Raw genomic sequence first — 27,214 nt, forward strand, 5'->3', positions numbered from 1 at the left:
GTCAGGATGTCGCTGTCTATTTCTCCATGGAGGAGTGGGAGTATTTAGAAGGACACAGAGATCTGTACAAGAACGTCATAATGGAGGTTCCCCAGCCCCTCACATCACCAGGTAATAGACAGGACTAAATACACACGGCCTATAATTATCTGTATGTAGAGAATGAATTCAGTCCCTGTATGTGTTTCCTCCAGATCTATCCAGTAAGAGGACAACACCAGAGAGATGTCCCCGTCCTCTTCTTCTACAGGACTGTAACCAAGAAGATCCCAGTGCTCCTCAGGATCATCAGGTAGATGGAGAGAAGGTGTCAGGAGATCTCCCCTATGATGTGTAGACGGCTGTGAAGGTCTTGTGCTCAGTCTTGTTTTATCCACCAGTATTATATGTTTTATACTTGTGTAATGAGAACGGTGGAGGTGGCAGGATTAGAGCTGATCATAGATGGGACTTCTCCATCTGTCTGTGACTTTTACAATATTTGTTTCAGGGTGAAGATCTGACTCATATTAATACTACAGAGACATATGTGAGGGGTGATGAGTGGTGTAAAGAGGAGATTCCCACATATGACTACCCAGGTGAGTAGTAACCACTGAATGCAGAGAAGTCACAGATTCCTCTCAGTCACCGGCTGTGGCTGCTTTATCGGTGGTGTAGTCCGGCCATATTACCATGATCACCATTTTGCCTCTAGACCACAACATTCTCCTCCACCCAAAACTGTTCAAATTTCTTTGGGCATTGAAAGCCCTTTTCTATAGAACTTACAACCTGGAGGATCCACCTACCCCCTGGGATTAGTGTGAGGGTGATCTCTTAAAGCGAGATCTATATGATTGCTTGTACCTGACCCAATATAGGCCAAGTGTGCGCTTAAAGGGTCACACTCAGTAACGCAAAGTTAGGCCGGGATCAAGAAAACTTGCACGAGTCTCTTGCATCAACACCCGTCGCTGCTGCCGCTCATCGAGACTGGAGCAGTGGCTGCATAGAAATCCTAAAGTTTATTCTCAAGACAAAGAGACAGAAATTAGACAGGTAACGGCCAGAGCCTTCTAAACTATAAAGCCAAATGACGGGGCTGTGGACGGGGCTTTATGTGGTGCTCTGATCACATATTCATCTGTATTGGCTTATGACAGGTCGCTGACCCCTCACTGATCTGCCCCCCATTATTACATAATGCAAATAATAGCATTGATATTATTGGTGATAATGCCTATAATATTGTGTCTATTGTGAGGCTTAGAAAAAAATTACATCCAGCAAAATGTCACCATCGGCGCCTGTCCATTAGCCTCTATCTCTTACTTATAGATGCTACTGCGCAGGCGCCGCCATCACCGGTGACATTTTGATGCTTGGCACTATCTTCTCTGCTTTCCATATCCCAAGGATTGCCTTCCTCATCGCCCTTTAACACCCTCACATGGAATCTGGACTTACACTGGGACCCCTAGGCTTGGACCATGGTGTTACCTGCTATTCTGTGGTGTTAGATGGCGAGAAGAATAGTCAGGTAGCTGGGTCAGAACCAGAAGGACAGAATACAGAATCAGAAAACACAAGAGTAGTCAGTAAACGGGCCACGGTCACAGCAGGAAACAAATACACAAGCCGCAAGCTGAGCACAGAGGACTGAACCAGAAGAGAACAGCGCTGTATCTGGCAGATTCCGGCCATGTGCTTTGCACTTTAGTAGGGTGTGGTACTTTCCAATTGGCTGAAGTAGGGAGCAGATTACTCCAGCTGGACAGCAGGAACAGATCCCAGATGAGATTGGACACACCATATGCTGAAGCCCTAATATAACTAAATGACAGAAAACCAGAATAGTCGAATTCCCCATAAAGTGATTCCATGTTATTAATTAATTCACTGATGGTTATAATCTATACACACGTAGTCAAAATTGTTGTTACCCCTCGTTTAATGACAGAAAAACCCACAATGGTCACAGAAATAACTTGAATCTGACAAAAGTAATAATAAATAAAAAATCTATGAAAATGAACAAATGAAAGTCAGACATTGCTTTTCAGCCATGCTTCCACAGAATTTAAAAAAAAAATAAAACACATGAAATCGGCCTGGACAGAAATGATGGAACCCCTGAAAATAATGTAACAGAAGGGACATGTTACATCTCGGTGTGTCCACTAATTATCATCACAGGTGTCTACAATCCTGGAGTCAGTGAGGGCCTGTATAGAGGCTACAGATACTCACTGTGCTGTGTGGTGACATGGTGTGTATCACACTCAACATGGACCAGAGGAAGCGAAGGAAAGAGTTGTCTCAGGAGATTAGAAAGAAAATTATAGACAAACATGTTCCAGGTAAAAGTTATAAGACCATCTCCAAGCAGCTCAATGTTCCTGTGAGTACAGCTGCACATATTATTCAGAAATGTAAGCTCCATGGGACTGTAGCCAACCTCCCTGGACGTGGCCGCAGGAGGAAAATTCATGGCAAATCAAAGAGATGGATTATATGAATGGTAACAAAAGAGCCCCGAAAAACTTCTAAACGGATTAAAGGTGAACTTCAAGCTCAAGGAACATCAGTGTCAGATCCCACCATCACAAAAATTTTTCCTTTAGACCTAATTTTTTTTTACTTTCATAAGGGTAATAGGAGAAAATGGACGATACATTTTGTTTTGCAAATTCTCCTGAGCATGGCGATACCCCATATGTCGGGTAAATCTACTGTTTGGGTGCACGGCAGGGCTCGGAAGTGAAGGCGCGCCATTTGATTTTTTTAATGTAAAATATGTTGTAATAATTAGCGGTTGCCATGTCGCGTTTGGAGAGCCCCTGATCTGCCTAAACAGTGGAAGCCCCCAATAAGTGACACCATTTTGGAGACTAGACCTCTTTAGGGAACTTATCCAGATGTGTATTGAGCACCTTGAACCCACAGGTGCTTCACAGAAGTTTATAACTTAGAGTCGTCGAAATAAAAAACTGACATTTTTCACAAATAATTAATTTTTTTCCCCATATTTTGCATTTTCATAAGGGTAACAGGAGAAATTGCTCCATACAATTTGTTGTGCAATTTCTCCTGAGCTTGCCGATACCCCTTATGTGGGAGAATACTACTGTTTGGGCGCATGGCAATGCTTGGAAGGGAAGAAGCGCCATATTGGAGAGCAGATTTTGCTGAAATTGTTTGTAGGTGACATGTCAAATTGTCAGAGCCCCTGACGTGTCTAAACAGTGAAAACCCCCAACACGTGACCCCATTTTAGAAACTAGACCCCCAAGGAGCTTATCTAAATGTGTGGTGGGCTCTTTGAACCCCCAAGTGCGTCACAGAAGTTAATTACGTAGAAACGTGAAAATAAAAAATCATATTTTTTTTAAAAAAAAAAAGATCTTTTCGCCCTCCATTTTTTATCCAAAGGGTAACAGGAGAATTTGGACCGCAAAAGTTGTTGTGCAATTTGTCCTGAGTATTCTGACACCCCATATGTGGGGGTAAACCACTGTTTGGGCGCATGGCAGAGCTTGGAAGGGAAGGAGCACCATATTGGAGAGCAGATTTTGCTGGAATTGTTTGTGGGTGACATGTCACATTGTCAGAGCCCCTGAGGTGCCAGATAAGCATAAACCCCCAAAAGTGACCGCATTTTACCAAATACTTCCCTGAATGAATTCTTCTAGTGGTGCAGTGAGCATACTGACACCACCGCTGTTCCATAGAAAATTATACCATTGGGCAGTGAAGAAAAAATAATTACATTTTTACCACTAAAATGTTGTTTTAACCCCAGATTTTACATTGGAAAATAGGTAGGTAGGTAAATGGTCACTACACCCATAGATGAATTCACAGAAGGGGGTCATTTCCAATTCCAAGAGGGGTGTCATTTCCAAAATGGGGTCACTTCAGGGGGGATTCTGCCGTTATGGCACTTTGGAGTGCCGCTAAGTGCCAGAACAACAGAATCCTCCCTGAAGTGACGCCATTTTGGAAATGACACCCCTCTGGGAATTCATCTAGGGATATAGTGACCATTTTCACTACAAGGATGATTTCCAGAAACTCATAGTAGAAGTTTAAGAGCAAAAATTGCAAAAATATCATTGTAGTGCCCAATATATTGTGCCCAGCATGTGTCTCTGGAGACCTCCCCCCACCTACCCCCGGAAATTGTTAAGTCAGCTCTACTCAAATGTGTCTGTCACTAAATAAACCAAATGCTTGAATGTCAAAACAGTTCAAAAGCGTGGTTCTGTGTGGAAGATTGTAAAGCAGTCATGGAGGCATAAGGCTGGCAGAGATGGGCATTGTGGGTAATAATAGCGGGGATCATGCATCATTCCTCTCTAGGAGCATACATGACATCTTCTCTGGGGATCTTTCTTGGTTCAGTTACTGGGATGAGTGCAATAAAATGTCGCTCAGTGAGTCTTCTCACATCTTCACATTCTAAAGGATTGGCGGGGACAAAATTTTCAAAAACAAGATTTTCAGTGACCTTTTCCTGATAATCAAGGAAAGTATCTGCATTTCCGGCTTTTTTGTTTAACACAAAAGAATTTTATGTGGCCACCTGAAACAAATACATGACTAACTTTTTATACCAGATATATGATTTTCTTGATACCTGGTATGGCTGTAGAACCTGATCTGCAAGGTCCACACCCCATATATTTGTTGTAGTCACTGACAGACACAGGTTTTGGAGTAGTGGATCCCTGTTGGTCTGCAGTGGCCCTTGTGGCATCTGTGTGGATCAAGCTCAGGATAAAAATATCATTTTTATCCTTGTACTTTAGGACAAGCAGCTCTCCATTGCGTAAAGCCCCTGAATGCCCTTTTCGGAAGTTTTTGCTGACCAATGATTGTGGAAACCTCTGACGGTTTTTGTGAATGGTCCCACAAGCCCCTATGTTATGTTCAACCAGACTTTTAAAAGGAGGTATGCTGGTGTAGTAGTTGTCAACATACAGATTGGAGCATTTTTGTAAAAATGGAGTTATCAGCTCCCAAACGATTTTTCCTGATGTCCCCAGATAAGTAGGGCATCCTGGTGGGTTTAGTTGGCTATCTTTCCCCTCATAAATGCGAAAAGCTTTCATAACGGGTCCTAGGAAGAATGGCAGAAAGCATAAGGGTGGCTTGAACAGGGCGGTTGGACCAATGGGACTGAATGCTCGTTTTTTAGCAAGCCCCATAGCGAATGTAAGTCCTAAAAATGTTTTCATTTCTAGGATATTAGTTGGTGTCCATAAATTTGACCTAGCATAATAGGATCGTGGATTCTGGCTGATGAATTGGGACGCATATAACTTTGTAGGACAATATGCTCTAGCAAGCTATCTGTCAGGAACAAATTAAAAAAATAATTGGTGCAAAATTTTCCACCTCCACATTTATACCAGGAATGGCATTAAAATTAGAGATGAATGGAGTAGCCGAATCTGAAGCCTCCCATCTGGGAAATGCTACATCAAGAGGCAAAGCCCCTTAGACATTGGTGTGCGCCAATTCACGAGCACTAGGGACAGCGCTAGTACTGGGCATTGTTCCCGGAGTTGGAGACATTTCTCCAGAAGCGCTATTTGTCCTTCTTGTTGTACTGGTCCTTGTGTGTGAGGATGGACCAGAATCACTGCTCATTTCTGAGCTATCACTGTCGCTGCTACTAAAGCCCTCGAAATCCACATCGCCATCTGACACTGCACTTTCTTCACTGACAGAACATAAAAGTGTATAAGCCTCCTCTGCACCATAATACTGACCGGCCATTTTATTTTTTTTATTTTTTTTCTGGAAATAGAAAACTCTGACATGACCAAATTATTTGGGAGACAATTGAGAAAAGCCTAATTCTTTAGCCTAACCCTAACTTTAGCCTAACAGTAACCCTAACTATAGCCCCAACACTAACCCTATCCTGCCTTATCTGTTTTTCCATTGACAGATGATGGACCTGAGTGGGGACTTGTTTTTTGTGAGATGAGAATTGGTATTATTTTCACCTACATAACATTGATTGGTTTCTTTATATTCAATATTTGGGAGGCAGAATGAACAAACAGCTGAACACCGCACACTACTGGCTCATCCAACAAGGTTTTCTATTAGACTGTAATCTGTCATTGTCTTGGTAAATAATTAAAGTTTTTTACATAGCTTGCCATTTTTATGGACAGTTTAAGTAGAAATGTTCAAAAATATAAAACTCAAGGATATTTTATTAAATTTTTTTTTTTTTTATCTTAGCAGATGACTGTACCAGGAGATCAGAGGGACAGCTGACATCTTCAATTTTTAAATCTGATAATCTTGAGATCCTACAAGATAGAACTGAAGTGATTTCCATTACTCCAGATATATCATCATCCATTCACAGCAAAGATCTGTCATCTGATCCTATGAAACAGGTCCCATCTTCTGATTCATTACCGACTAGTAAGGAAAATCAAAGTCACAAAAGAGGCAATCAAAAACAAACTGCTCCTAAAGCAGAGAAGTCATTTTCTTGTTCAGAATGTGGGAAATGTTTTAGCAAGAAAGCGATTCTTGTCAGACATCAGAGCATTCACACGGGGGAGAAGCCTTTTACCTGTTCAGAATGTGGGAAATGTTTTAACCAGAAATCAGATTTGGTTAATCACCATAGAACTCACACGAGGGAGAAGCCTTTTTCCTGTTCAGAATGTGGGAAATGTTTTAACAATAAATCATATTGTGTTAAGCACCAGAGACTCCACACAGGAGATAAGCCTTTTTCCTGTTCAGAATGTGGGAAATGTTTTAACCGGAATTCACAATTGGTTAATCACCAAAGGACTCATACAGGGGAGAAACCTTTTTCGTGTTCAGATTGTGGGAAAACTTTCAACCAGAAATGTCATCTTATTAGTCACCAGAGAACTCACACAGGGGAGAAGCCTTTTTCCTGTTCAGAATGTGGGAAATGTTTTAACCGGAAATCATATTTGGTTGATCACCATAGAACTCACACGGGGGAGAAGCCTTTTTCCTGTTCAGATTGTTGGAAATGTTTTATCCAGAAATCACATTTGATTGATCACCAGAGAACTCACACAGGGGAGAAGCCTTTTTCATGTTCAGAATGTGGGAAATGTTTTGCACATAAATCACTGCTTGTTACTCATCAGAGAACTCACACAGGGGAGAAGCCTTTTTCCTGTTCAGAATGTGGAAAATATTTTAGACTGAAAGTCAATCTTGTGAAGCACCAAAGAACTCACACAGGAGAGAAGCCTTTTTCATGTTCAGAATGTGGAAAATATTTTAGACTGAAAGTCAATCTTATTAAGCACCAAAGAACTCACACAGGAGAGAAGCCTTTTTCATGTTCAGATTGTGGGAAATGTTTTAACCAGAAAGGGAATCTTGTTAGGCACCAAAGAACTCACACAGGATAGAAGCCTGTTTGATGTTCAGAATGTGGGAAATGTTTTTCTCAGAATTCAAGTCTTGTTACACATGAGAGAATTCACACAGCAGAGAAGCCATATTCATGTTCAGAATGTGGAAATGTTTTAAATGGAAAATAGATCTTGATCGCCATCAAAGAACGCACACAGGGCAGAAGCCTTTTTCCTGTTCAGAATGTGAGATATGTTTTAACCGGAAAGGGATTCTTGTTAGACATCAGAGCAGTCACACAGAGGAGAAGCCATTTTCATTTTCTTAATGTGGGAAATATTCTACTTGGAAATCAGCTGTTAATAAACATCAGGGACATCACATAGTGTAGAAGCCTTTTTTATGTTCATAATGTTGGAATAGTTTTAACCAAAATTGAATCTTCTTAAATGGGTTGTCTCTTGTCATTCCTCATGTTTGCTGACAAAAGGATAAAACTAAACTTTATTCATTCCAAATGTAAAGCTATATCCATAATTCACCCCCTGAAGGTTAGTCAGTAGGTGACTAATAGAAAAAGCATATACCCCACAGTTGAATACATAGGGTGAGTTGACGTATACACACTCTCCAAGCCTCTCATTTCTATGGGTTTCATCGTCCTCACCAAAGGCGACTCATCTGGAGACTATTTAATATTGACCTATATTCAAGCGAGACTAGACAAGAAAACTAAAATCATGTAATGTTATCCGAAACAGTCAGAAAACTAGCCCCATATTGGCAGATCCCAGACCTCAGACTATATACTGTGTAAGTTTATAAGCCCCTCCAGTGTCAGGAATAGATAGTATGTGATAATACAGTATAATTCTTGGGTTTTCTCCTATAGGGACTGCCCTAGTTTGGTAATGTAACTGCTGTTAATTAGTAGTGCAGACAAATTGTCCTAGACTAAACTCAGTCTTCAGACGGCCCAATATGTACCACTCAGGGAAAACTTACCTGCTCCAAAGATCATTAGCAGCTTCTATCTAATGGCCATGCTGCGGTCTGTCAGGGAATGAGTGCAATATCGTTATACAGACTAGGGATATGTGCAATCATAATGTCTGGGAGATCTGTGCCATTATTTAGTATGAATATGGAAATTATCTCTGAAAGGTAAGTGTTCCCTGAGCGGTATATACGGTATTTTCACATACTATCTATTCCTGACACTGGAGTGACTTATAAACTTGCAAAGTATATAGTTTGAAGTCTACAGTCGGCCAATATGTGGCTAGTTTTCTGACTGTTTCGGTTAGCATGATACATGATTTTAGGGTTTTCTTCGTCTAGTCCCGCTTGAATATAGTTCAGTATGAAATAGTCTCCTGATGAATGAATGATGAGTCCAATGAGTATTTATTTCTCTTAAGTAGCGGCACACGTGACCACCAGCAGCAGCAGGAAGCCGGTGGCTGACACTGCGCACTACTGAAGAGCAATGAATAGTCACCCCAATCTCCAATGAACAGTCCTGGTAAGTTCTCCGGCAGCTGTGCACTGCTTGTGAGCAACGCATGACGTCCCTGCCATGTGCTGCTTACAAGCATAAAGCAGTTGCTGACACCGGAGCAGGATGCAGCGAGGGAGCGCCGGGTAGGTAAATGTAATTTTTTTTTTAAGTTTTCTGATGGTGCCATGCATACCAGGATGTGGGTGGGGGCAAATGGGATGGGGCCATGCATACCAGGACGAGATGGGGCCCTGCATATTAATATAGGGATGAGGGCGATCATGCATACCAGGATAGGGATGAGGGGACCTTGTGTATCAAGATGGGGGTGAGATGACCATATATACCAGGATAGGGGATACTAAGTACAGAGTTGACCACATTTTTTGTTTTAACCCCTTTACTCCCAAGGATGGTTTGCATGTTAATGCCCGGGCCAATTTTTACAATTCTGACCACTGTCCCTTTATGAGGTAATAACTCTTCCATGAATCCTGGTGATTCTGACATTGTTTTCTCGTGACATATTATACTTCATGTTAGTGGTAAAATTTCATTCATATAACTTGCGTTTATTTGTGAAAAAAACAAATTTGGCGAAAATTTTGAAAATTTCGCAATTTTCCAACTTTGAATTTTTATACTTTAAATCACAGAGATATGGCACTCAAAAAACTTAAGTAATATTTTCCACGTTTACTTTACATCAACACAATTTGGGAACCAAATTTTTTTTGTTAGGAAGTTAAGGGTTAAAAGTTGACCAGTGATTTCTCATTTTCACAACACCATTTTATTTTTACGGACCACATCACATTTAAAGTCACTTTGAGGGGTCTACGTGATAGATAATACCTAAAAGTGACACCATTCTAAAAACTGCACCCCTCAAGATGCTCAAAAACAGATTCAAGAAGTTTATTAACCCTTCAGGTGCTTCACAGGAATTTTTTGAATGTTTAAAAAAAATGAACATTTAACTTTTTTCGCAAAAAAAATTACTTCAGGTTTAATTTTTTTATTTTACCAAGGGAGTAGGAGAAGTTGAACTGCAAAAGTTATTTGACAATTTGCCCTGAGTACGCCGATACCTGATATGTGGGGGGGAACCACTCTTTTGGCTCATGGCAGAGCTCGGAAGGGAAGTAGCGCCATTAGACTTTTTCTCTGCAAAATTGGCTGGAATTCAGATCGGACGCCATATCAAGTTTGGAAAGCCCTTTATGTGCCTAAACAGTGGAAACTCCCCACAAGTGACCCTATTTTGGAAACAAGACCCCCGAAGGAACTTATCTAGATATGTGGTGAGCACTTTGAACCCCCAAGGGCTTCACAGAAGTTTATAATGTACAGCCGTACAATTAAAAAATCATATTTTGTCCACAAAAATGATCTTTTCACCCCCAATTTTTATTTTCCCAAAAGTAACAGGACCTCTAAAGTTATTGTGCAACTTGTCGTGAGTACGTTGATACCCCATATGTGGGGGTAAACCACTATTTGGGTGCATGGCAGAGCTCGGAAGGGAAGCAGCGCCATTTGACTTTTTTGGCTGGAATTGAGATCAGACACCATGTTGTGTTTGGAGAGCACCTGATGTGCCTAAACAGTTGAAACCCCCCAATTCTAACTCCAACCCTAACCCCAACACACCCCTAACCCTAATCTCAGCCTTAGACCTAACGGGAAAATGGAAATTGTCACGATCCCACCGCTGCCACCAACATGTGACGATCCCACCGCTGACACCAATATGGAGGGATGCAACGCACTGCCAGCACACGGCTATCACAGGCACAGTGGGGGCTTATCTTAGTTATCCCGCCACTGGCACCATGTGACAAAAATATACAGCAAGCTAATCTTGCCCTAACAATTTATCGCAGGGGGGTTATTTTGGATGCCCCACCACTGCTAACAACCTTCCAAGAATTGTGGGGATTTATGGATATCCCACTTTCTCAGTTCCACTTTGGAACGCGCAGCTCTCCGGCGCCCACCTTACCCTCAGGTCAGTCAGGGAACTGCACCTAGGATAATTAGTCACCGGATGGGCTGATTGTTGTGCACAGGCAATTAGACTACTGCAGTAAGGGAATTATCAATGCTTTGGCCGCAGCCACTCATTCAGCATATAAGACCCTTCTGTACTGCCAACTAGCCCAACCAGCCGAATACACCATGCTGCCACCAGCCACGATTCACCTAATCAAAGAGTTAATTAAGAGGGTCCGTAGCAAACCCCCAAATTAGTAGCGATTATCTAAAAAAGCGCATAGTTCGTTTCTTAGAGCATGAAGACAGACTGATAATTTTACGATTTATTCCCCAAAGAGGGCAGTGATTACATAGATAAAAAGTTGTTACAAAGGTGAGACATTAAATATGTACAAGGCAAATATAAAATAACAGGGATGAAAGCAGAAGGTACACTTACATGTGCTTAGTTGGTATTAGGCAAACCATGTGCTAGGGGGAGGGGCAGCCAGCCAGCCACACATCCCCAGACATCTGCAGGTCTTTTCAGCATGAAAACTCCAGCTTAACTGAAGAATTTTAAGGGAGGGATATCTTATAGCCTAGGGTTGGTTACATCACAAAAGGGGCAGTCTGGAGAAGTTCAGCCCCCCCTTTCTCCAAATTGCAATTTCCCTGTAAAACTTATAATAACTATTGTTAGCAGTCTGATTTCTTACTTCCCTATGATGAAATCTAGACCCTTACATGCTGCAGTCTCCTGCGTTTCATCTGCGGTATAGGAGATTGCAGAGGAGAGTGCCTTGCGGCAACTCTCTCCAGAGTCTAAGTCCTTTGTTGCCTCCACTGAGCATGCTCATGGGACGAGCTCCCATTGGAGTTCGGGAGTCACATGCTCAGGTCCTGTGTCTAATCCTATTGGCGCCTCCTGGAACCTTGGAGACTTCCGGAAGGTCCCGTTTGGTATAAAAAGCGTGCATGGCTGTTCCGCCATGCGCTAGTATTTCATACTTGCTGCTGTATGTATGGTGATGGATGCTTGGACTGGTGACTGACTTATTAAGAAACCCCTTCCCTCTGATAACACGATTGTGTGAGTGTTTGGGTTCAGCCAGTAGCAGCGCTAGCGCCAGCGCGCATATGCTCCATCTTGCTCAGCAGCTTAGCATCTGCATTGTGCCAGCGTTATTGCAGCGCCTGCCAGCGGCTTAGTTTTTGCCGCTCTGCAGTTGCAGCTTTCTCTGCATCCGCGGTTGCGACGCTTCGCACCTAATTTGACGGTAGGTCTAGACGGAGTAGTCCTGCTGTTTAAGGCTATTACTGTGACCGCGAATACCGTGACTATATCGCTGTGTGTCTGTGACTCTGATTAGACTCAGCGTTTAATTTGAGCTTATTTGCCTGCAGCTCTGTGAGTATAACAGAGCTTGCTTTTGTGCACTGGGTGCCGTCTAACTCTTGTGCACATTACCGCCTTGCTCCCTGCGCCTCTCTAGCAGCGTTTTTTCCATCCACCGCACGGTGGACCCCGGGTGGCGAAGGCACTTTTTTTTTTTTTTTATTTAGTGTCTTCCACCACTCCTAACAACTATATCTTAACGAGGGAAGCTCGTATAAACACGCCGATGGTCTAATTTTTCTCAGTTTATTGAATCCAGTAAAACAACACCAAGCATGCCATGATATGGACACTCCATTTGGGAATAATCCATATCTCAGTTTCAGGAGGTGATAGAACTTTGCAAGATCCACCGTAGCGAAGCCGGGTCCACGCAGATCACAGAAATGTCTAATTTTTCTGCCACGACTGGAGCCCGTGCTAGCTTAGTTTAATGTCTCTCATAGATTTATTCAGCCACATGTCTCAAACAAAGAAATGCTCTCCACTCAACTTAATTAACACTCCTTTTACTTAGCTGTGACAGGCTGATTTTCATCTGTGTGTGGAGGAAGGGAAGATTCTAGAGTGTTCCAGAACATCATATCTTACAGTAATATCTCACATAACATTACAGAAATAAATACATTTTTTTAAATTTTATTATTTTTCCCTAACTAAGGGGGTGATAAAGGGGGGTTTGATTTACTATATATGGCTGGTTTTTATGTTTGGCAGCTGTCGCATGCTAAAAGACGCTTTTTAATGTAAAAATAGTTTTTGCATCACCACATTTTGAGAGCTATAATTTTTCCATATTTTGACCGACCGAGTCATGTAACATAGTAACATAGTTATTAAGGTTGAAGGGAGACTTTAAGTCCATCTAGTTCAACCCATATCCTATCCTAACTTGCCCTAACATGTTGATCCAGAGGAAGGCAAAAAAAACCCATGTGGCAAACAGTAAGATTCACATTGGGGAAAAAAATTCCTTCCCGACTCCACATACGGCAATCAGACTAGCTCCCTGGATCAACGCAATATTAAGGAAACTAGTGTATATACCCTGTAATATTATACTTTTCAAGAAAGGCATCCAGTCCCTTCTTAAATTTTAGTAGGGAATCACTCATTACAACATCATATGGCAGAGAGTTCCATAGTCTCACTGCTCTTACAGCAAAGAATCCGCGTCTGTGAGTATGCTTAAACCTTCTTTCCTCCAGACGTAGAGGATGCCCCCCGGTCCCCATCACAGTTCTAAGAGTAAAAAGATGATTAGAAAGGTCTTTGTACTGTCCCCGCATATATTTATACATTGTAATAAGATCACCCCGAAGCCTTCGATTTTCCAAACTAAATAACCCCAAGTGTAATAACCTGTCTTGGTATTGCAGACCCCCTAGTTCCCTAATAACCTTGGTCGTTCTTCTCTGCACCCGCTCCAGTTCAGCTATGTCTTTCTTATACACCGGAGACCAGAACTGTACACAGTATTCTATATGTGGTCGCACTAGTGACTTCTATAGAGGTAAAATTATGTTCTCCTCATGAGCATCTATGCCTCTTTTAATGCATCCCATTATTTTATTTGCCTTTGCAGCAGCTGCCTGACACTGGCCACTAAATGTGAGTTTTTTGTCCACCCATACACCCAGGTCTTTTTCAGTGACAGTTTTGCCCAGTGTTTTACAATTAAGCACGTAATTATACATCTTGTTCGTTCTACCCAAGTGCATGACCTTACATTTATCCCCATTAAAGCTCATTTGCCTTTTATCAGCCCAAGTTTCTAGTTTACTCCTGTAATATAAAATTGTCCTCCTCTGTATTGATTACCCTGCAGAGTTTAGGGTCATCTGCAAATATTGAAATTCTACTCTCTATGCCCCCTACAAGGTCATTAATAAATATGTTAAAAAGAAGCGGGCCCAAAACTGACCCCTGTGGTACCCCACTGCTAACCGTGACCCAGTCCGAGTGTGCTCCATTAATAACGAGCCTTTGTTTCCTATCCCTGAGCCAGCTCTTAACCCACCTACACATATTTTCCCCTATCCCCATTGTTCTCATTTTATGCATCAACCTTTTGTGTGGCACCGTATCAAAAGCTTTTTGAATATTGGCACCACATTTGCTATACGTCAGTCCTGTAGTACAGACCCTGTTATTATGGAATCTTTAAAGATTAAAAATAATGGTCTATTTATGACTGTGCTTAATTCCTGCAGTATCGGGGGTGTATCCCATCCGGGCCCGGGGACTTGTCAATTTTAGTGATTTTTAGACGCCGCCATACTTCCTTCTGGGTTAAGCAGGTGACATTTAAAGGAGAATTTTTATCCCTGATCATGTTATCCATCATGGGATTTTCTTGAGTAAATACTGTTGAAAAAAAGTCATTTAGCATATTGGCGTTTTCCTCATCCTCATCCACCATTTCACCCAGACTATTTTTAAGGGGGCCAACACTATCATTTTTTAGCTTCTTACTATTTATGTAGTTAAAGAATATTTTGGGATTATTTTTACTTTATCTGGCAATGAGTCTCTCTGTCTCAATCTTTGCTGTCTTGATTTGCTTTTTACAGAATTTATTTAATCTTCTGTATTTAGTTAATGCCTCATCACTACCTACTTGCTTTAATTCTCTAAATGCTTTATTTTTATCTCTTATTGCGCCCCTTACAGCTCTATTTAGCCATAGTGGTTTCCTCCTATTTCTCGCATGTTTATTCCCATACGGTATATATTGTGCACAGCTCCTATTCTGGATGCTAATAATGGGAGATGTTTTTCTTTGTGTATTTTTATGTCTCAGGATATCGTCCTAGTTAATTGCACCAAGATCATCTCTCATCCATTGGAAATTTGCTTTCCTGAAGTTTAGTGTCCTTGTAACCCCTCTACTACACATCTTATTAAAGGATACATGAAAACTTATTAATTTGTGATCACTATTACCCAAGTAATTACCCTTACATTTGATCTGCGGTCTGGCCTGTTAGTTAATATTAGGTCTAGCAGTGCCCCCCCTCTTGTTGGGTCCTGAACCAGTTGTGAAAGGTAATTGTCTCTCATCGTTGTCAGACACCTATCACCTTTGCTGGAACTGCAGGTTTCTGTTCCCCAATGTATTTCAGGGTAGTTGAAGTCCCCCATAATAATGACTTCTCCTTGAGTCGCAGCTTCATCTATTTGCTTTATGAGGATATTCTCTGTAGCTCCATTATTTTTGGAGATTTATAACAAACCCCTATCAGTAATTTATTATTTTTCCCCCCCTCCCCTTATCTCTACCCACAGGGACTCTACATTCTCATTAGATTCATATATATTATCACGAAGGATGGGTTTTAAGGATGATTTTACATATAAACACACGCCTCCCCCTCGCTTATTTGTTCGGTCATTTCTGAACAGACTTTAGCCCTGTAAATTAACCGCCCAGTCGTGGCTCTCATCCAGCCATGTCTCAGATATCCCCACCATGTCATAATTATGCTCCAACAACATTAACTCCAATTCCTCCATGTTGTTGGTGAGGCTTCTGGCATTAGTATACATGCACTTTATGTATCTCTCTGTACCTCTATTCTTTCTTAAATTATTACCTGTTCTAACCCCACCCCCCATGCCACCCCCACCCCCAATCTCATTATTTGTGCCCAGGTCTCTATCTGCACTGTCTTCCCCTCCTATAAAATGAATACCCCCCCCCGTCCCTAGGTTAAACACTCCTCCAACCTTCTAGCCATTTTCTCCCCCAGCACAGCTGCACCCTCCCCATTGAGGTGCAGCCTGTCCCTAGCGTAGAACCTGTAGCCAACTGAGAAGTCGGCCCAGTTCTGCAGGAACCCAAACCCCTCCTTCCTACACCAATTCCTGAGCCACTTATTAACCTCCCTAATCTCCCGTTGCCTCTCTGGCGTGGCACGTGGTACAGGAAGTATTTATGAAAATACCACCTTGGAGGTCCTTGCTTTAAGCTTGCAGCCTAATTCCCTGAAATCATCTTTAAGGACCTTCCACCTACCTCTAACTTTGTCATTTGTGCCAATTTGCATCATGACTGCTGAATTCTCACCAGCCCCTCCCAGTAATCTGTCAACCCGATCAGCGATGTGTCGGACTCGAGTGTCAGGTAGGCAGCACACCGTTCGACGATCCCTGTCTTTGTGACAGATTGCCCTATCTGTTCCCCTAATAATTGAGTCTCCCACTACCAGAACCTGTCTGGCCTGCCCTGCTCTCCTATTTCCCCCCTTACTGGAGCAGACACTCCTCCAGCTTTTCAGAGGTCATGCCTTGCTGCAGCAGTGCTACCCCTGCACTGACACCCCTCTCATCTGCAAACTTATTGGGGTGTGCCAGATCAGGACTAGCCTCCCTGGTGCTCTTCCCTCTACCCCGCCTTCTAACTGTCACCCAGCTAGCTGCTTCATTGTCCTGCAGCTCCAACCTAGCATCCCCCTCTCATCTATCCCATTGAGCGTCTGCTCAGTGAGCAGGAGACTCCTTTCCATATTGTCTATGGATCTCAGTGTTGCCAGCTGCACATTTAGATGCAGTATCTGGGCTTCCAAATGCACAACGTGCTCACATCTCGCACAGCAGTATGCACCCTCAACCGGCTGTTCAAGGATTTCATACATGCGGCAAGACGTGCACTGGATGGCATTGGCAATAGTGGAGCACATCCTAATGGGGATTGCACCAGACAAAAAGATTAGCAAAAATAAATAAAAAGTATTATTACAATATAACAGCAATTCAGTAACACCTCCTTTGGAAACTCCCTGAATCCAAAGTCACTGAATCTCAAGTCACACACTTACCACAGTTCGCACTTAGACTCAGGTCACACTCGGCTCGTTCACACTCGCTCAGGCAGAAGATTTAAGAGTTGTTTTTTTTTTCCCTTTTACCAGTACACCACCCTGCTGCTCAATGCACTTCCAAAAGGAATTGAGCCCCAACCAGCTGCCCCTTATAAACCCTTAATTATGAGCTTCCACCCTTAATTAACCCCTTGTGAATATAGTTACAACTCAAGATTTATAGTTAACCCTTAAAAGCACAGATAGTAAAATAAAAGATTAACCCTGTAGAGAGAAAAAATAGGTTAAACAAGCCCCCAAGCCCCCCAAAAATTGAACAGGTAGAAAGCACTCAGCAACCCACAATTCAGCAACTCATACAGGTATTTGTTATAGGTTTTCCAAATACCTCTTCACTGAATCACAAGTCACACACTTACCACAGTTCACACTTACGCTCCAGTCACACTCAGCTTATTCACACTCGCTCAGGCAGAAGATTTAAGAGATTTTTTTTTCCCTTTTACCAGCACACCACCTTGCTGCTCAATGCACTTCCAAAAGGAGTCAGACACACTTCAGTTCATCCCAACTGACCATGTTCTCTTCAACTGGGTTTTGTCCCACCGCTTTGGCCAGCCATACCCAGTGATTGTGGATCCGTAGAGGAGGAGACGCATGTGGGTCCATCCGCTTTTGAGGCTGCGACTCACAAGACGTCATTTTCACCTCCTCTATTCTCTGCGGGAGCATCCAGAAAAATTCTACCAATACTGTCGCATGAGCCTTGCAACATTTGATCGACTCTTGGAGACAGTGCGCCCTTGGATAACTTTTCAGGACACAAGGATGTGCAAAGCTATATCTGCAGAGGAGCAACTTCTCCTCACATTACGGTATGTACTACACAACCACATTCTCTATGTTCATGATGTGTTGCCCAAAGTATGTTTTTTGTTTTTTTACTAAGTTTAATGCCCTCATCTTATTGCAGATATATATAAAATTACAGACCAGAATGTTATGTGTAATATGTACTGAATATCACGTAGTCATTGTGCGACCAAATATGTGTGTGTTAGTAGATATGAATCACTAACAAGTTTGGTATGTATGTACCTGTTTTTTGGTTAATTTGTGCATTCTAAAATGTTCCATTTCTGTTGTTCTTCAGCTTCCTGTCCACTGGCCTGTCTTATGCCGCTCTCCACCATAAGTTTCTCATTGGAAGATCTACAGTACCATTTCTGGCATAGTCAGGTCGACATGTAGTCAAATATGGTCAAGACTAAATCAACTCATCATGCCCCAGCCCAGGATGGAAGACTGGTTGAGGATATCAAGGGACTTTGAGGAGGAATGCCAGTTTCCTAATTGTATTGGGGCCCTAGATGGCAAACCTATCCGGGTGCGTAAGCTGCCGAACTCTGGCTCCCAATTCTTCAATTATAAACAACTTTTCTGTTGTATTGTTGGCTCTGGCCGACCCTCAATACAAGTTTATAATTGTTGACATTGGGGTCTATGGAAGGACGGGAGACTCTAGAGTCTTCAATACTTCCATAATGGCTCGGCGGCTACGCACCAACCAGTTGGATCTACCCCCACCACGCCAGCTACCAGGCTCCACTCAAGAATCAGTCCCTTATGTCCTTGTGGCAGATGAGGCGTTTCAGTTAACGGGCAATGTCATGAGGCCATATCCCCGGCGCAACCTGGACCACCGGCGCAGAATTTTTAACATGCGCCTATCACGTGCTCGGCGACTGGTGGAGTGTTCCTTTGGCATTCTTTGTGCCAAATGGCGGGTACTCCAGTCTGCCATTCAGCTGAGTGAACAAATGTAAATGAAGTAATTAAAGCATGTGGCGTTGCCCATAACTTCACCAGGATACATGATTGTTCCTCCTGTGCTGGTGTTGTGCGTGGGTCGGACAATGTACGTAGGGCGAGACTACCTTCCAACCCTCAACGTAGACCGCTCTCTGGGCTCAAAGTGCGTGATATTTTCACAAATTACTTTATGTTACCTGAGGGGGAAACTTCTTGGCAAGAGCATGCTGTGTCTATGTTGTAAATTTTTCTTTTTTGGCCTTTGGGAAACTATACATATTACAACCCCTTATGTCTTTTCTCTGTTTCTAAATCACTGTGTAAGCATATGGCAGCATGTTGAGATGTAAGTGCATCATTGATAAAGACAACAACAATTGAAAGTTAAAACTTTTTATGTATCCTTTTTTTCAAGGCCTTGTGAAACCATATTCGAGCCATATGGTATTTAGCAAAATGGCCATAATTGGCTTTAGAACTAAAAAAAAAGTAAAAATGTTACAATACAGCATTAACCATAAAAATCACACAAACTTATAAATTGTAGTATGTGGGGGGGAGAATGCGGCAGCCCAACCTGAGTTGCCTGATGGCTAGTTTGGCCAACTTGTCCCTCGGCCTGTGTGGGGGCATACTCTTGCCTATGATGGAGGTAGTGGGCCGGCTCATGGGCTTGAGGTGGATACTGGGCACTATGATATTGGAGACGACTCTCCTATTGGGACTGGTAGGGCCGTGAGTCTAATGCACCAAAATGGCCATGTCGTCCCCAACCAGATTGGGACCAGCCTCCAACATTGGCTGGGAACAAGTGGCCATATTTGTGTGCTGGGTTATACCCTAACATTTGGGAATGATGTTGCCAATGTTGGGTAGGGGGGAAGGGGTAGGTCCACGTGTAGGAGGATCCTCAGACCCTGATTGAGCAAGCACTTGGGGATGTGGGTTAAGATGCATGAGATTCCTGGGTGACAGCTGCCACTTCTCCAGAAACTCAAACACCTCATAAGGGGTATTGAGGGGTGTGCTGGTATCAATTAGGATCTGAATGGATCCTCGCACATGTAGCCGCACCTCACGGGGAAGGGATCGAAGATAATGGGCAAGGCTGCATGAGTACGCCTCCTCCCCATCATCAGTGGCAAATCTGGTAAGATAATTTTGGTCCCCTGTATCCACATTGGTCCTGGTATCAGTGGCAGGGATATGGTGCTTTTGGCTACCTCGCTGGGATGGCACAGCAGGCTGGGGGGAGCCCTCTAGCTGAACAGTTGGGCTGCTGCTGTTGCCCTGTTCATCCTGGATGTCGGGTGGTGCTGCAGCTGACGGTCCTTGTAGTGGCTCTGTTCCTGGTGGTGGTGTTTCTGGTGGCGGGCCAGGTTCTAGGGCAGGCTCAGGTTGAGCAGGAGAAGTCATTTGGGCCTGGCTCCTTGGAAGGTCACAAGATGGGCCAAATACCTCAACCCCTCCACCTACAGGATCGAGGATGGCCTCTGAATCAGACCCTGTCTCCCTTTCAGTGAGGTTAGACTGAGTTCTGTGATTAAATATAAAATGTAGAAAAAGGAAAATTTGAATCGGGCCCTATAAAGCATTTGTGTCATGTCGTGTTTTTGGTATACTTACGGTCTGAGATCCATAACTGGAACGAGGAATGAGAGGCGGTCGAAATAAACATATTTCCGCTTTGTGGGGGCCGCAGAACCACTTCTTGCCCGCTGCTGGCGCTCACGGCGATACTGGTCACGGATGGTGCGCCAGCGTCTCATCACATCTTCGACTGCAATGTGACATAAAAGAATGAAAACTTACAATTTGCCTAAAACAAGTTTTTGAACTAGTATCAAAGTCATGTGGCCTACTAGGATGTGAGTTCTACCCAGGGTGGCATCTAGCATTGGTGCAACCAGGCCAGATGCACAGGGTCACAGTAGCTCACGTGGCAAGTAGCAACTCTTTAAACTGTTTTTGCTAGGCATTATGAGGAGCTTGGGGACAAGGTAAAATTCTCTCAGGGTCAAACAGTGGGTCCAAAAATAATGTACAAGCCACAAGAGCCCAATATCAGAAGCACAGGATGTGGGGGGCCTACTTGTAAAATAATTTTTTGATGGCAGGTAATTTGACATACATAATTTATGTGCACGTACTTATGTGCTGCTGCTCCTCATGTGGCCGATCACCAAAATCAGGGAACATTTGGTGACATATGCGCCTCCATGCAGCCTCCTTTCTTGCCCCGTCGGCATAATGTGCATCCTGTTGGTCCCATAATTCCGGGCGATCCTGCACAAGAACAATTAGCATCTCCACATTCAGATTCTGGTAGGGTGCCAAGATGCTGTACTCCGTGGAGGCTGACTTCCTGGATGTCTGGAGCGCTTTTTGAGCTCATTTGCATGTCTAAGCTTCCTGATAATTGCTTGGAACATTTCCTGTCACCAGGAGAAGTCCTGCGTATTTCTGGCAAGTCACACGTGTGATCCGTGTGTAATTCGTTTTTTTGCGCACCCATAGACTTGCATTGGCGTACTACGGCTGTAGTACGCTGACAGTCCCAGCATGCTGCGATTGGCACGGACCGTAGAATATATGCGACAAAAATACGGCTGATGGGAGCTGCCCCATAGAGAATCATTGGTCCATGTGCAATGCACTTTTTAACGCCTCTCACTCGTCCGTATTCCTCTCTAGTGTGACGCCGGCCTTATTGTTATAGTGGTGTGTGTGATGATGGCTGTATGAGACAGGTGAATGACTCATTATGACTCCCCTCCATCGGTTGTGTATGAGTTAGGGTCACAGAGTTAGAGTCAGCACCTAGTACTGGTACTGCCTAGCGCCACAGTGCATTCAGCTCTCTCATCCGTTAGCGCCAGTCAGCACAGGCATCACAGTACCGCTTGTGTAGCAGCGTCCGTCTGTACGGCGCCGTGCACAGTGTGCTTTCCAGTACTAAGCTCAGGCTGGTTAGTGGCGACCACAAGTGCAGAGGCAGTACATGCTCAGAGCGGCAGTCTAATGTGTGCTGCGCCCTGTGACGGTTAACAGGGCACAGCGTTCCAGGGGGAACCTTCCCTGGCTCCGCAGTAGCGGTTCCGGGGTAATGGGTCTAGAGGGGCACGCTTCCCGTGTCTCGGAAGCAGTGTCCTTTGCCCTCACCCTAGCGCTCCTCTAGCCATAGTACACATAGTACTGACACTATTAGTCACTGACATCTATAAATCTAATGGTTCTGCAATGGTTTATTGTATGTAAACTATGTCTCCTCTCCTGTCGGGTTCTGTAATGATTTTACAGAATTATCGGCGATTCTGCCATCTATATCTGTATGAACTATAAAGACCTATAATATTTCAGGCCATGGATCAGTTAAATGTCCATTTTGCAGTAAAATCTCGCCACACGGACACTTTGATGTGAGGAGATCGCATCCTCGCTCTGCACACGGAGGACACACGGATCACTGATCAGGGAACATTTCTGTGATTCTCGGCCCTGAAACACGGACTGATTTTTATACGTTATGTGTGACCCCGGCCTCAGCCGGACTCTGGAAGGAGGAAATAACCGAGATTTGGGCATTTCAGCTCCTGGTGTGGAGTCGATAGCACAATCATATGCCGCCATATAGTAGACGGCCGGTAACTGGGGATAATTCCCTCCTGTGTGGGGTCTATTTCCCTCCAGAGAAATCACACGTTACATTCCACACATAACACTGTGTAGAGAAGGCGGCGCGGGGTAATTGTGCCAGTAGTGAGGGGCGAATAATGGCGGGAATGTCACTGACTGAGGAGAAGGCTCCATGGAGGTCTGCACTCCGGAGATCATGTGACCCCTGACTCCTCCCCTCCTGTGACCTCATCACAGGTCCTGTGCACAGAGCAGCCATATATGTGGAGTGCGGCTCTGCAGGTGGAGGTATGTGGAGATTCCCCCCATTACTGAGCGCGGGGGACATTACCCCCTTCTGCACTGAGACTCTTTATAAGAATCATCATGTTTCTGTTTCCTGTGATAGATACATACGACCCCACTATGGAGGACAGGCAGTGAGGAGACGGAGTGTTCTCACAGTACAGGGCCCCTTTCTTGGCCCCACACAGTGTAATGCCCCCATTATGCCCCTGTAAGCAGGGTTCTGCCCCACATCCAGCTGCCTCGGGCACTTTACCATGGCCGGTACCTCAGATTCCTCCCCTCACCCCTTTTTCTTTGCTTTGCACCAAATCTGTGTCATGCTGCCGCCATCTGCCCCTGTCACACCCCTCTATATAGTATAATGCACCCCCATAGGCAGCCTCTATAGTGTAACGCACCCCCATAGGCAGCCTCTATAGTGCAATGCATCCCCATAGGCAGCCTCTATAGTGCAATGCATCCCCATAGGCAGCCTCTATAGTGTAATGCATCCCCATAGGAAGACTATATAGTATAATGCATCCCCATAGGCAGCCTCTATAGTGTAATGCATCCCCATAGGAAGACTATATAGTATAATGCACCCCCATAGGCAGCCTCTATAGTGTAATGCATCCCCATAGGCTGCCTCTATAGTGTAATGCATCCCCATAGGCAGCCTCTATAGTGTAAAGCATCCCCATAGGCAGCCTCTATAGTGTAATACATCCCCATAGGCAGCCTCTATAGTGTAATGCATCCCCATAGGCAGCCTCTATAGTGTAATGCATCCCCATAGGCAGCCTCTATAGTATAATGCACCCCCATAGGCAGCCTCTATAGTGTAATGCATCCCCATAGGCAGCCTCTATAGTGTAATGCATCCCCATAGGCAGCCTCTATAGTATAATGCACCCCCATAGGCTGCCTCTATAGTGTAATGCATCCCCATAGGCAGACTCTATAATGTAATGCATCCTCATAGGCAGCCTCTATAGTATAATGCACCCCCATAGGCAGCCTCTATAGTGTAATGCATCCCCATAGGCAGCCTGTATAGTGTAATGCATCCCCATAGGCAGCCTCTATAGTGTAATGCATCCCCATAGGCAGCCTCTATAGTATAATGCACCCCCATAGGCAGCCTCTATAGTGTAATGCATCCCCATAGGCAGCCTCTATAGTGTAATGCATCCCCATAGGCAGCCTCTATAGTATAATGCACCCCCATAGGCTGCCTCTATAGTGTAATGCATCCCCATAGGCAGACTCTATAATGTAATGCATCCCCATAGGCAGCCTCTATAGTATAATGCACCCCCATAGGCAGCCTCTATAGTGTAATGCATCCCCATAGGCAGCCTGTATAGTGTAATGCATCCCCATAGGCAGCCTCTATAGTGTAATGCATCCCCATAGGCAGCCTCTATAGTATAATGCACCCCCATAGGCAGACTCTATAATGTAATGCATCCCCATAGGCAGCCTCTATAGTATAATGCACCCCCATAGGCAGACTCTATAGTGTAATGCACCCCCATAGGCAACCTCTATAATGTAATGCTTCCCCATAGGCAGCCTCTATAGCGTAATGCACCCCCATAGGCAGCCTCTATAATGTAATGCATCCCCATAGGCAGCCTCTATAGTGTAATGCTTCCCCATAGGCAGCCTCTATAGCGTAATGCACCCCATAGGCAGCCTCTATAATGTAATGCATCCCCATAGGCAGCCTCCATAGTGTAATGCTTCCCCATAGGCAGCCTCTATAGTGTAATGCACCCCCATAGGCAGCCTCTATAATGTAATGCATCCCCATAGGCAGCCTCTATAGTGTAATGCATCCTCATAGGCAGCCTCTATAGTGTAATGCTTCCCCATAGGCAGCCTCTATAGCGTAATGCATCCCCATAGGCAACCTCTATAATGTAATGCATCCCCATAGGCAGCCTCTATAGTATAATAGGAAAAAGAAAAAAGGTCCAGCTTTGCAAATTCAAGTCCAATTTATTGTTAAAAACAAGTCCAAAACAGAGCAAAAAATGGTGTGTTCACATGAGTAACAAGTAGTAGATTACGCGTTTCGAACAATAGCTTGTTCTTTCTCAAAACTACTTCCCTTGGGTGTTACTGCAATATATACTCTTTACACCCAGTAAATTACAAACACATGGTGTGAAGGGAGAAAAAAAAAAAAAAAAAAAGGGGAGAGGGAAACATGTGTGAGATATAAAAAATAACATTACAAAGAAAAACACATTTTTTGTGAAAAGAGGGGGGAGCCAAAAAAGAAAACAAAAAAGAATAAAAAAAACAAACAATTTTTTAAAACGTTTTTTTGTGCATATATATATATAAATACAATTATAATAACATCAATAATGAAACATAATTTCTCTTCTGGCATTCAATCCATTTGGAAAGCATGTATTTAGATAGAAAATCCAATATGCTTCGCGTGTTAGAAGACGTTTTTTCAGATCTCCACCTCTTATATGTGGTGTTATTCTCTCAATGCCCATGACACGAAAAAATTCAGTACTTCTTTGGTGTTCATTAATGAAGTGTCTGGATGCAGATGAGATGGAGCGATTAATACTGGAAGGAGATAAGATGTCAGTTATATGTTCAGATATGCGAGTCTTGAGCATGCGAGATGTGCAGCCCACATATCTCAAGTTGCATTTGGAGCAAACAATCACATATACTACATTTTTACTATTGCAATTGATATATTGTTTTATTTTATGTTCATTACACTTAGTACCATCAAAAAAGTGATTTTCAGTGGATTAGCTGTGACGTTACTGCTCTTTACACCTCTATTCCTCAAGATGTTGCAATCAGAGCATTGGAATTTCACCTGCATAAATATAGTAACTATACTAATGAATTGTGTGATTATATCATGCAGGTTATTTATTTCCTAATGCTTCACAATTATTTCTTTTTTGATGGAGATTTTTTTCTACAATGCAGAGGAGTATCAATGGGCGGCAAACATTCGCCATCGGTGGCTAATCTTGTTATGTCGCACTGGGAGGAGGTAATTTTGTATTCTGATAATAATCCATTTTTGTCTAGTATTTTTTGGTATGGCAGATTCATTGATGATACACTCCTTATTTGGAGTGGTGATGTATCTGCCATACCAGAACTAATAGAATATTTCAACTTTAATGATTTCAATCTCAAATTTACATTTATGACGGATCCACATGTAATTTCGTTTCTGGATCTTAAACTAAAAGGTATTGCAGGTGCTGTCATCAGCACTGCTACATTCTGCAAGCCACTTTCTGGTAACACCATTTTACATGCATCTAGTAGCCATCCCGGGCACACTATTAAATCTATACCAGTGGGGGAGCTCACTAGAATCACTAGAAATTGCAGTGATGACAATGCCCTGAAAGGAGAAATTGAGTCATGCTGCAACAAGCTGAGCAAGAGGGGTTACTCTAATTGGTGTCTTGATAGAGCAAAGAAAATTGTACAAAAGAAAAAAAGACATGATTTGTTATTGCCAAAGGTATATAATAATGATAAAAATCCAGATAAGATGGTTTGCTCTATCCAATATAGTTCTCAGTTTAACACCATTAAAGCACTCTTCTTGAAACATCTACCTATTCTGTTTGAAGATGAGGTTTTGTCTAGCATTTTATCTAATGGCTGCAGAGTGGTTGCTAAAAAAGCCAACACCTTATCAGACATAGTGTCTCCTAGCTTTTTTAGCTCTAAAACTGGATCTCGGACATGGCTACACTGCTGCGGTTTTTACCGCTGCGGTACATCCAGATGCAGAACATGTGCACATTCTAATAATGTTCATTCCTTTTTTGATGGTACTAAGTGTAATGAACATAAAATAAAACAATATATCAATTGCAATAGTAAAAACGTAGTATATGTGATTGTTTGCTCCAAATGCAACTTGAGATATGTGGGCTGCACATCTCGCATGCTCAAGACTCGCATATCTGAACATATAACTGACATCTTATCTCCTTCCAGTATTAATCGCTCCATCTCATCTGCATCCAGACACTTCATTAATGAACATCAAAGAAGTACTGAATTTTTTCGTGTCATGGGCATTGAGAGAATAACACCACATATAAGAGGTGGAGATCTGAAAAAACGTCTTCTAACACGCGAAGCATATTGGATTTTCTATCTAAATACATGCTTTCCAAATGGATTGAATGCCAGAAGAGAAATTATGTTTCATTATTGATGTTATTATAATTGTATTTATATATATATATGCACAAAAAAACTTTTTAAAAAATTGTTGTTTTTTTTTATTCTTTTTTGTTTTCTTTTTTGGCTCCCCCCTCTTTTCACAAAAAATGTGTTTTTCTTTGTAATGTTATTTTTTATATCTCACACATGTTTCCCTCTCCCCTTTTTTTTTTTTTTCTCCCTTCACACCAT

The 27,214-nt window shown here is 43.0% G+C and overlaps 1 protein-coding gene across 1 annotated transcript in view; it reads left to right on the forward strand.

The window, feature by feature from the left end:
• The first annotated feature begins 2,500 nt into the window (after positions 1–2,500).
• Positions 2,501–27,214, forward strand: part of LOC141056825 (uncharacterized) — a 43,850-nt gene continuing 19,136 nt past the window's right edge. The window contains 2 exon segments of the mRNA XM_073553298.1: positions 2,501–2,543; positions 6,244–7,538. Coding sequence (XP_073409399.1) covers positions 2,501–2,543; positions 6,244–7,538 — 1,338 coding nt within the window.

This window comes from Dendrobates tinctorius, unplaced genomic scaffold (genome assembly GCF_039654945.1).
Source record: "Dendrobates tinctorius isolate UK_male_01 unplaced genomic scaffold, ASM3965494v1 ptg000200l, whole genome shotgun sequence".
Taxonomy (NCBI): domain Eukaryota; kingdom Metazoa; phylum Chordata; class Amphibia; order Anura; family Dendrobatidae; genus Dendrobates; species Dendrobates tinctorius.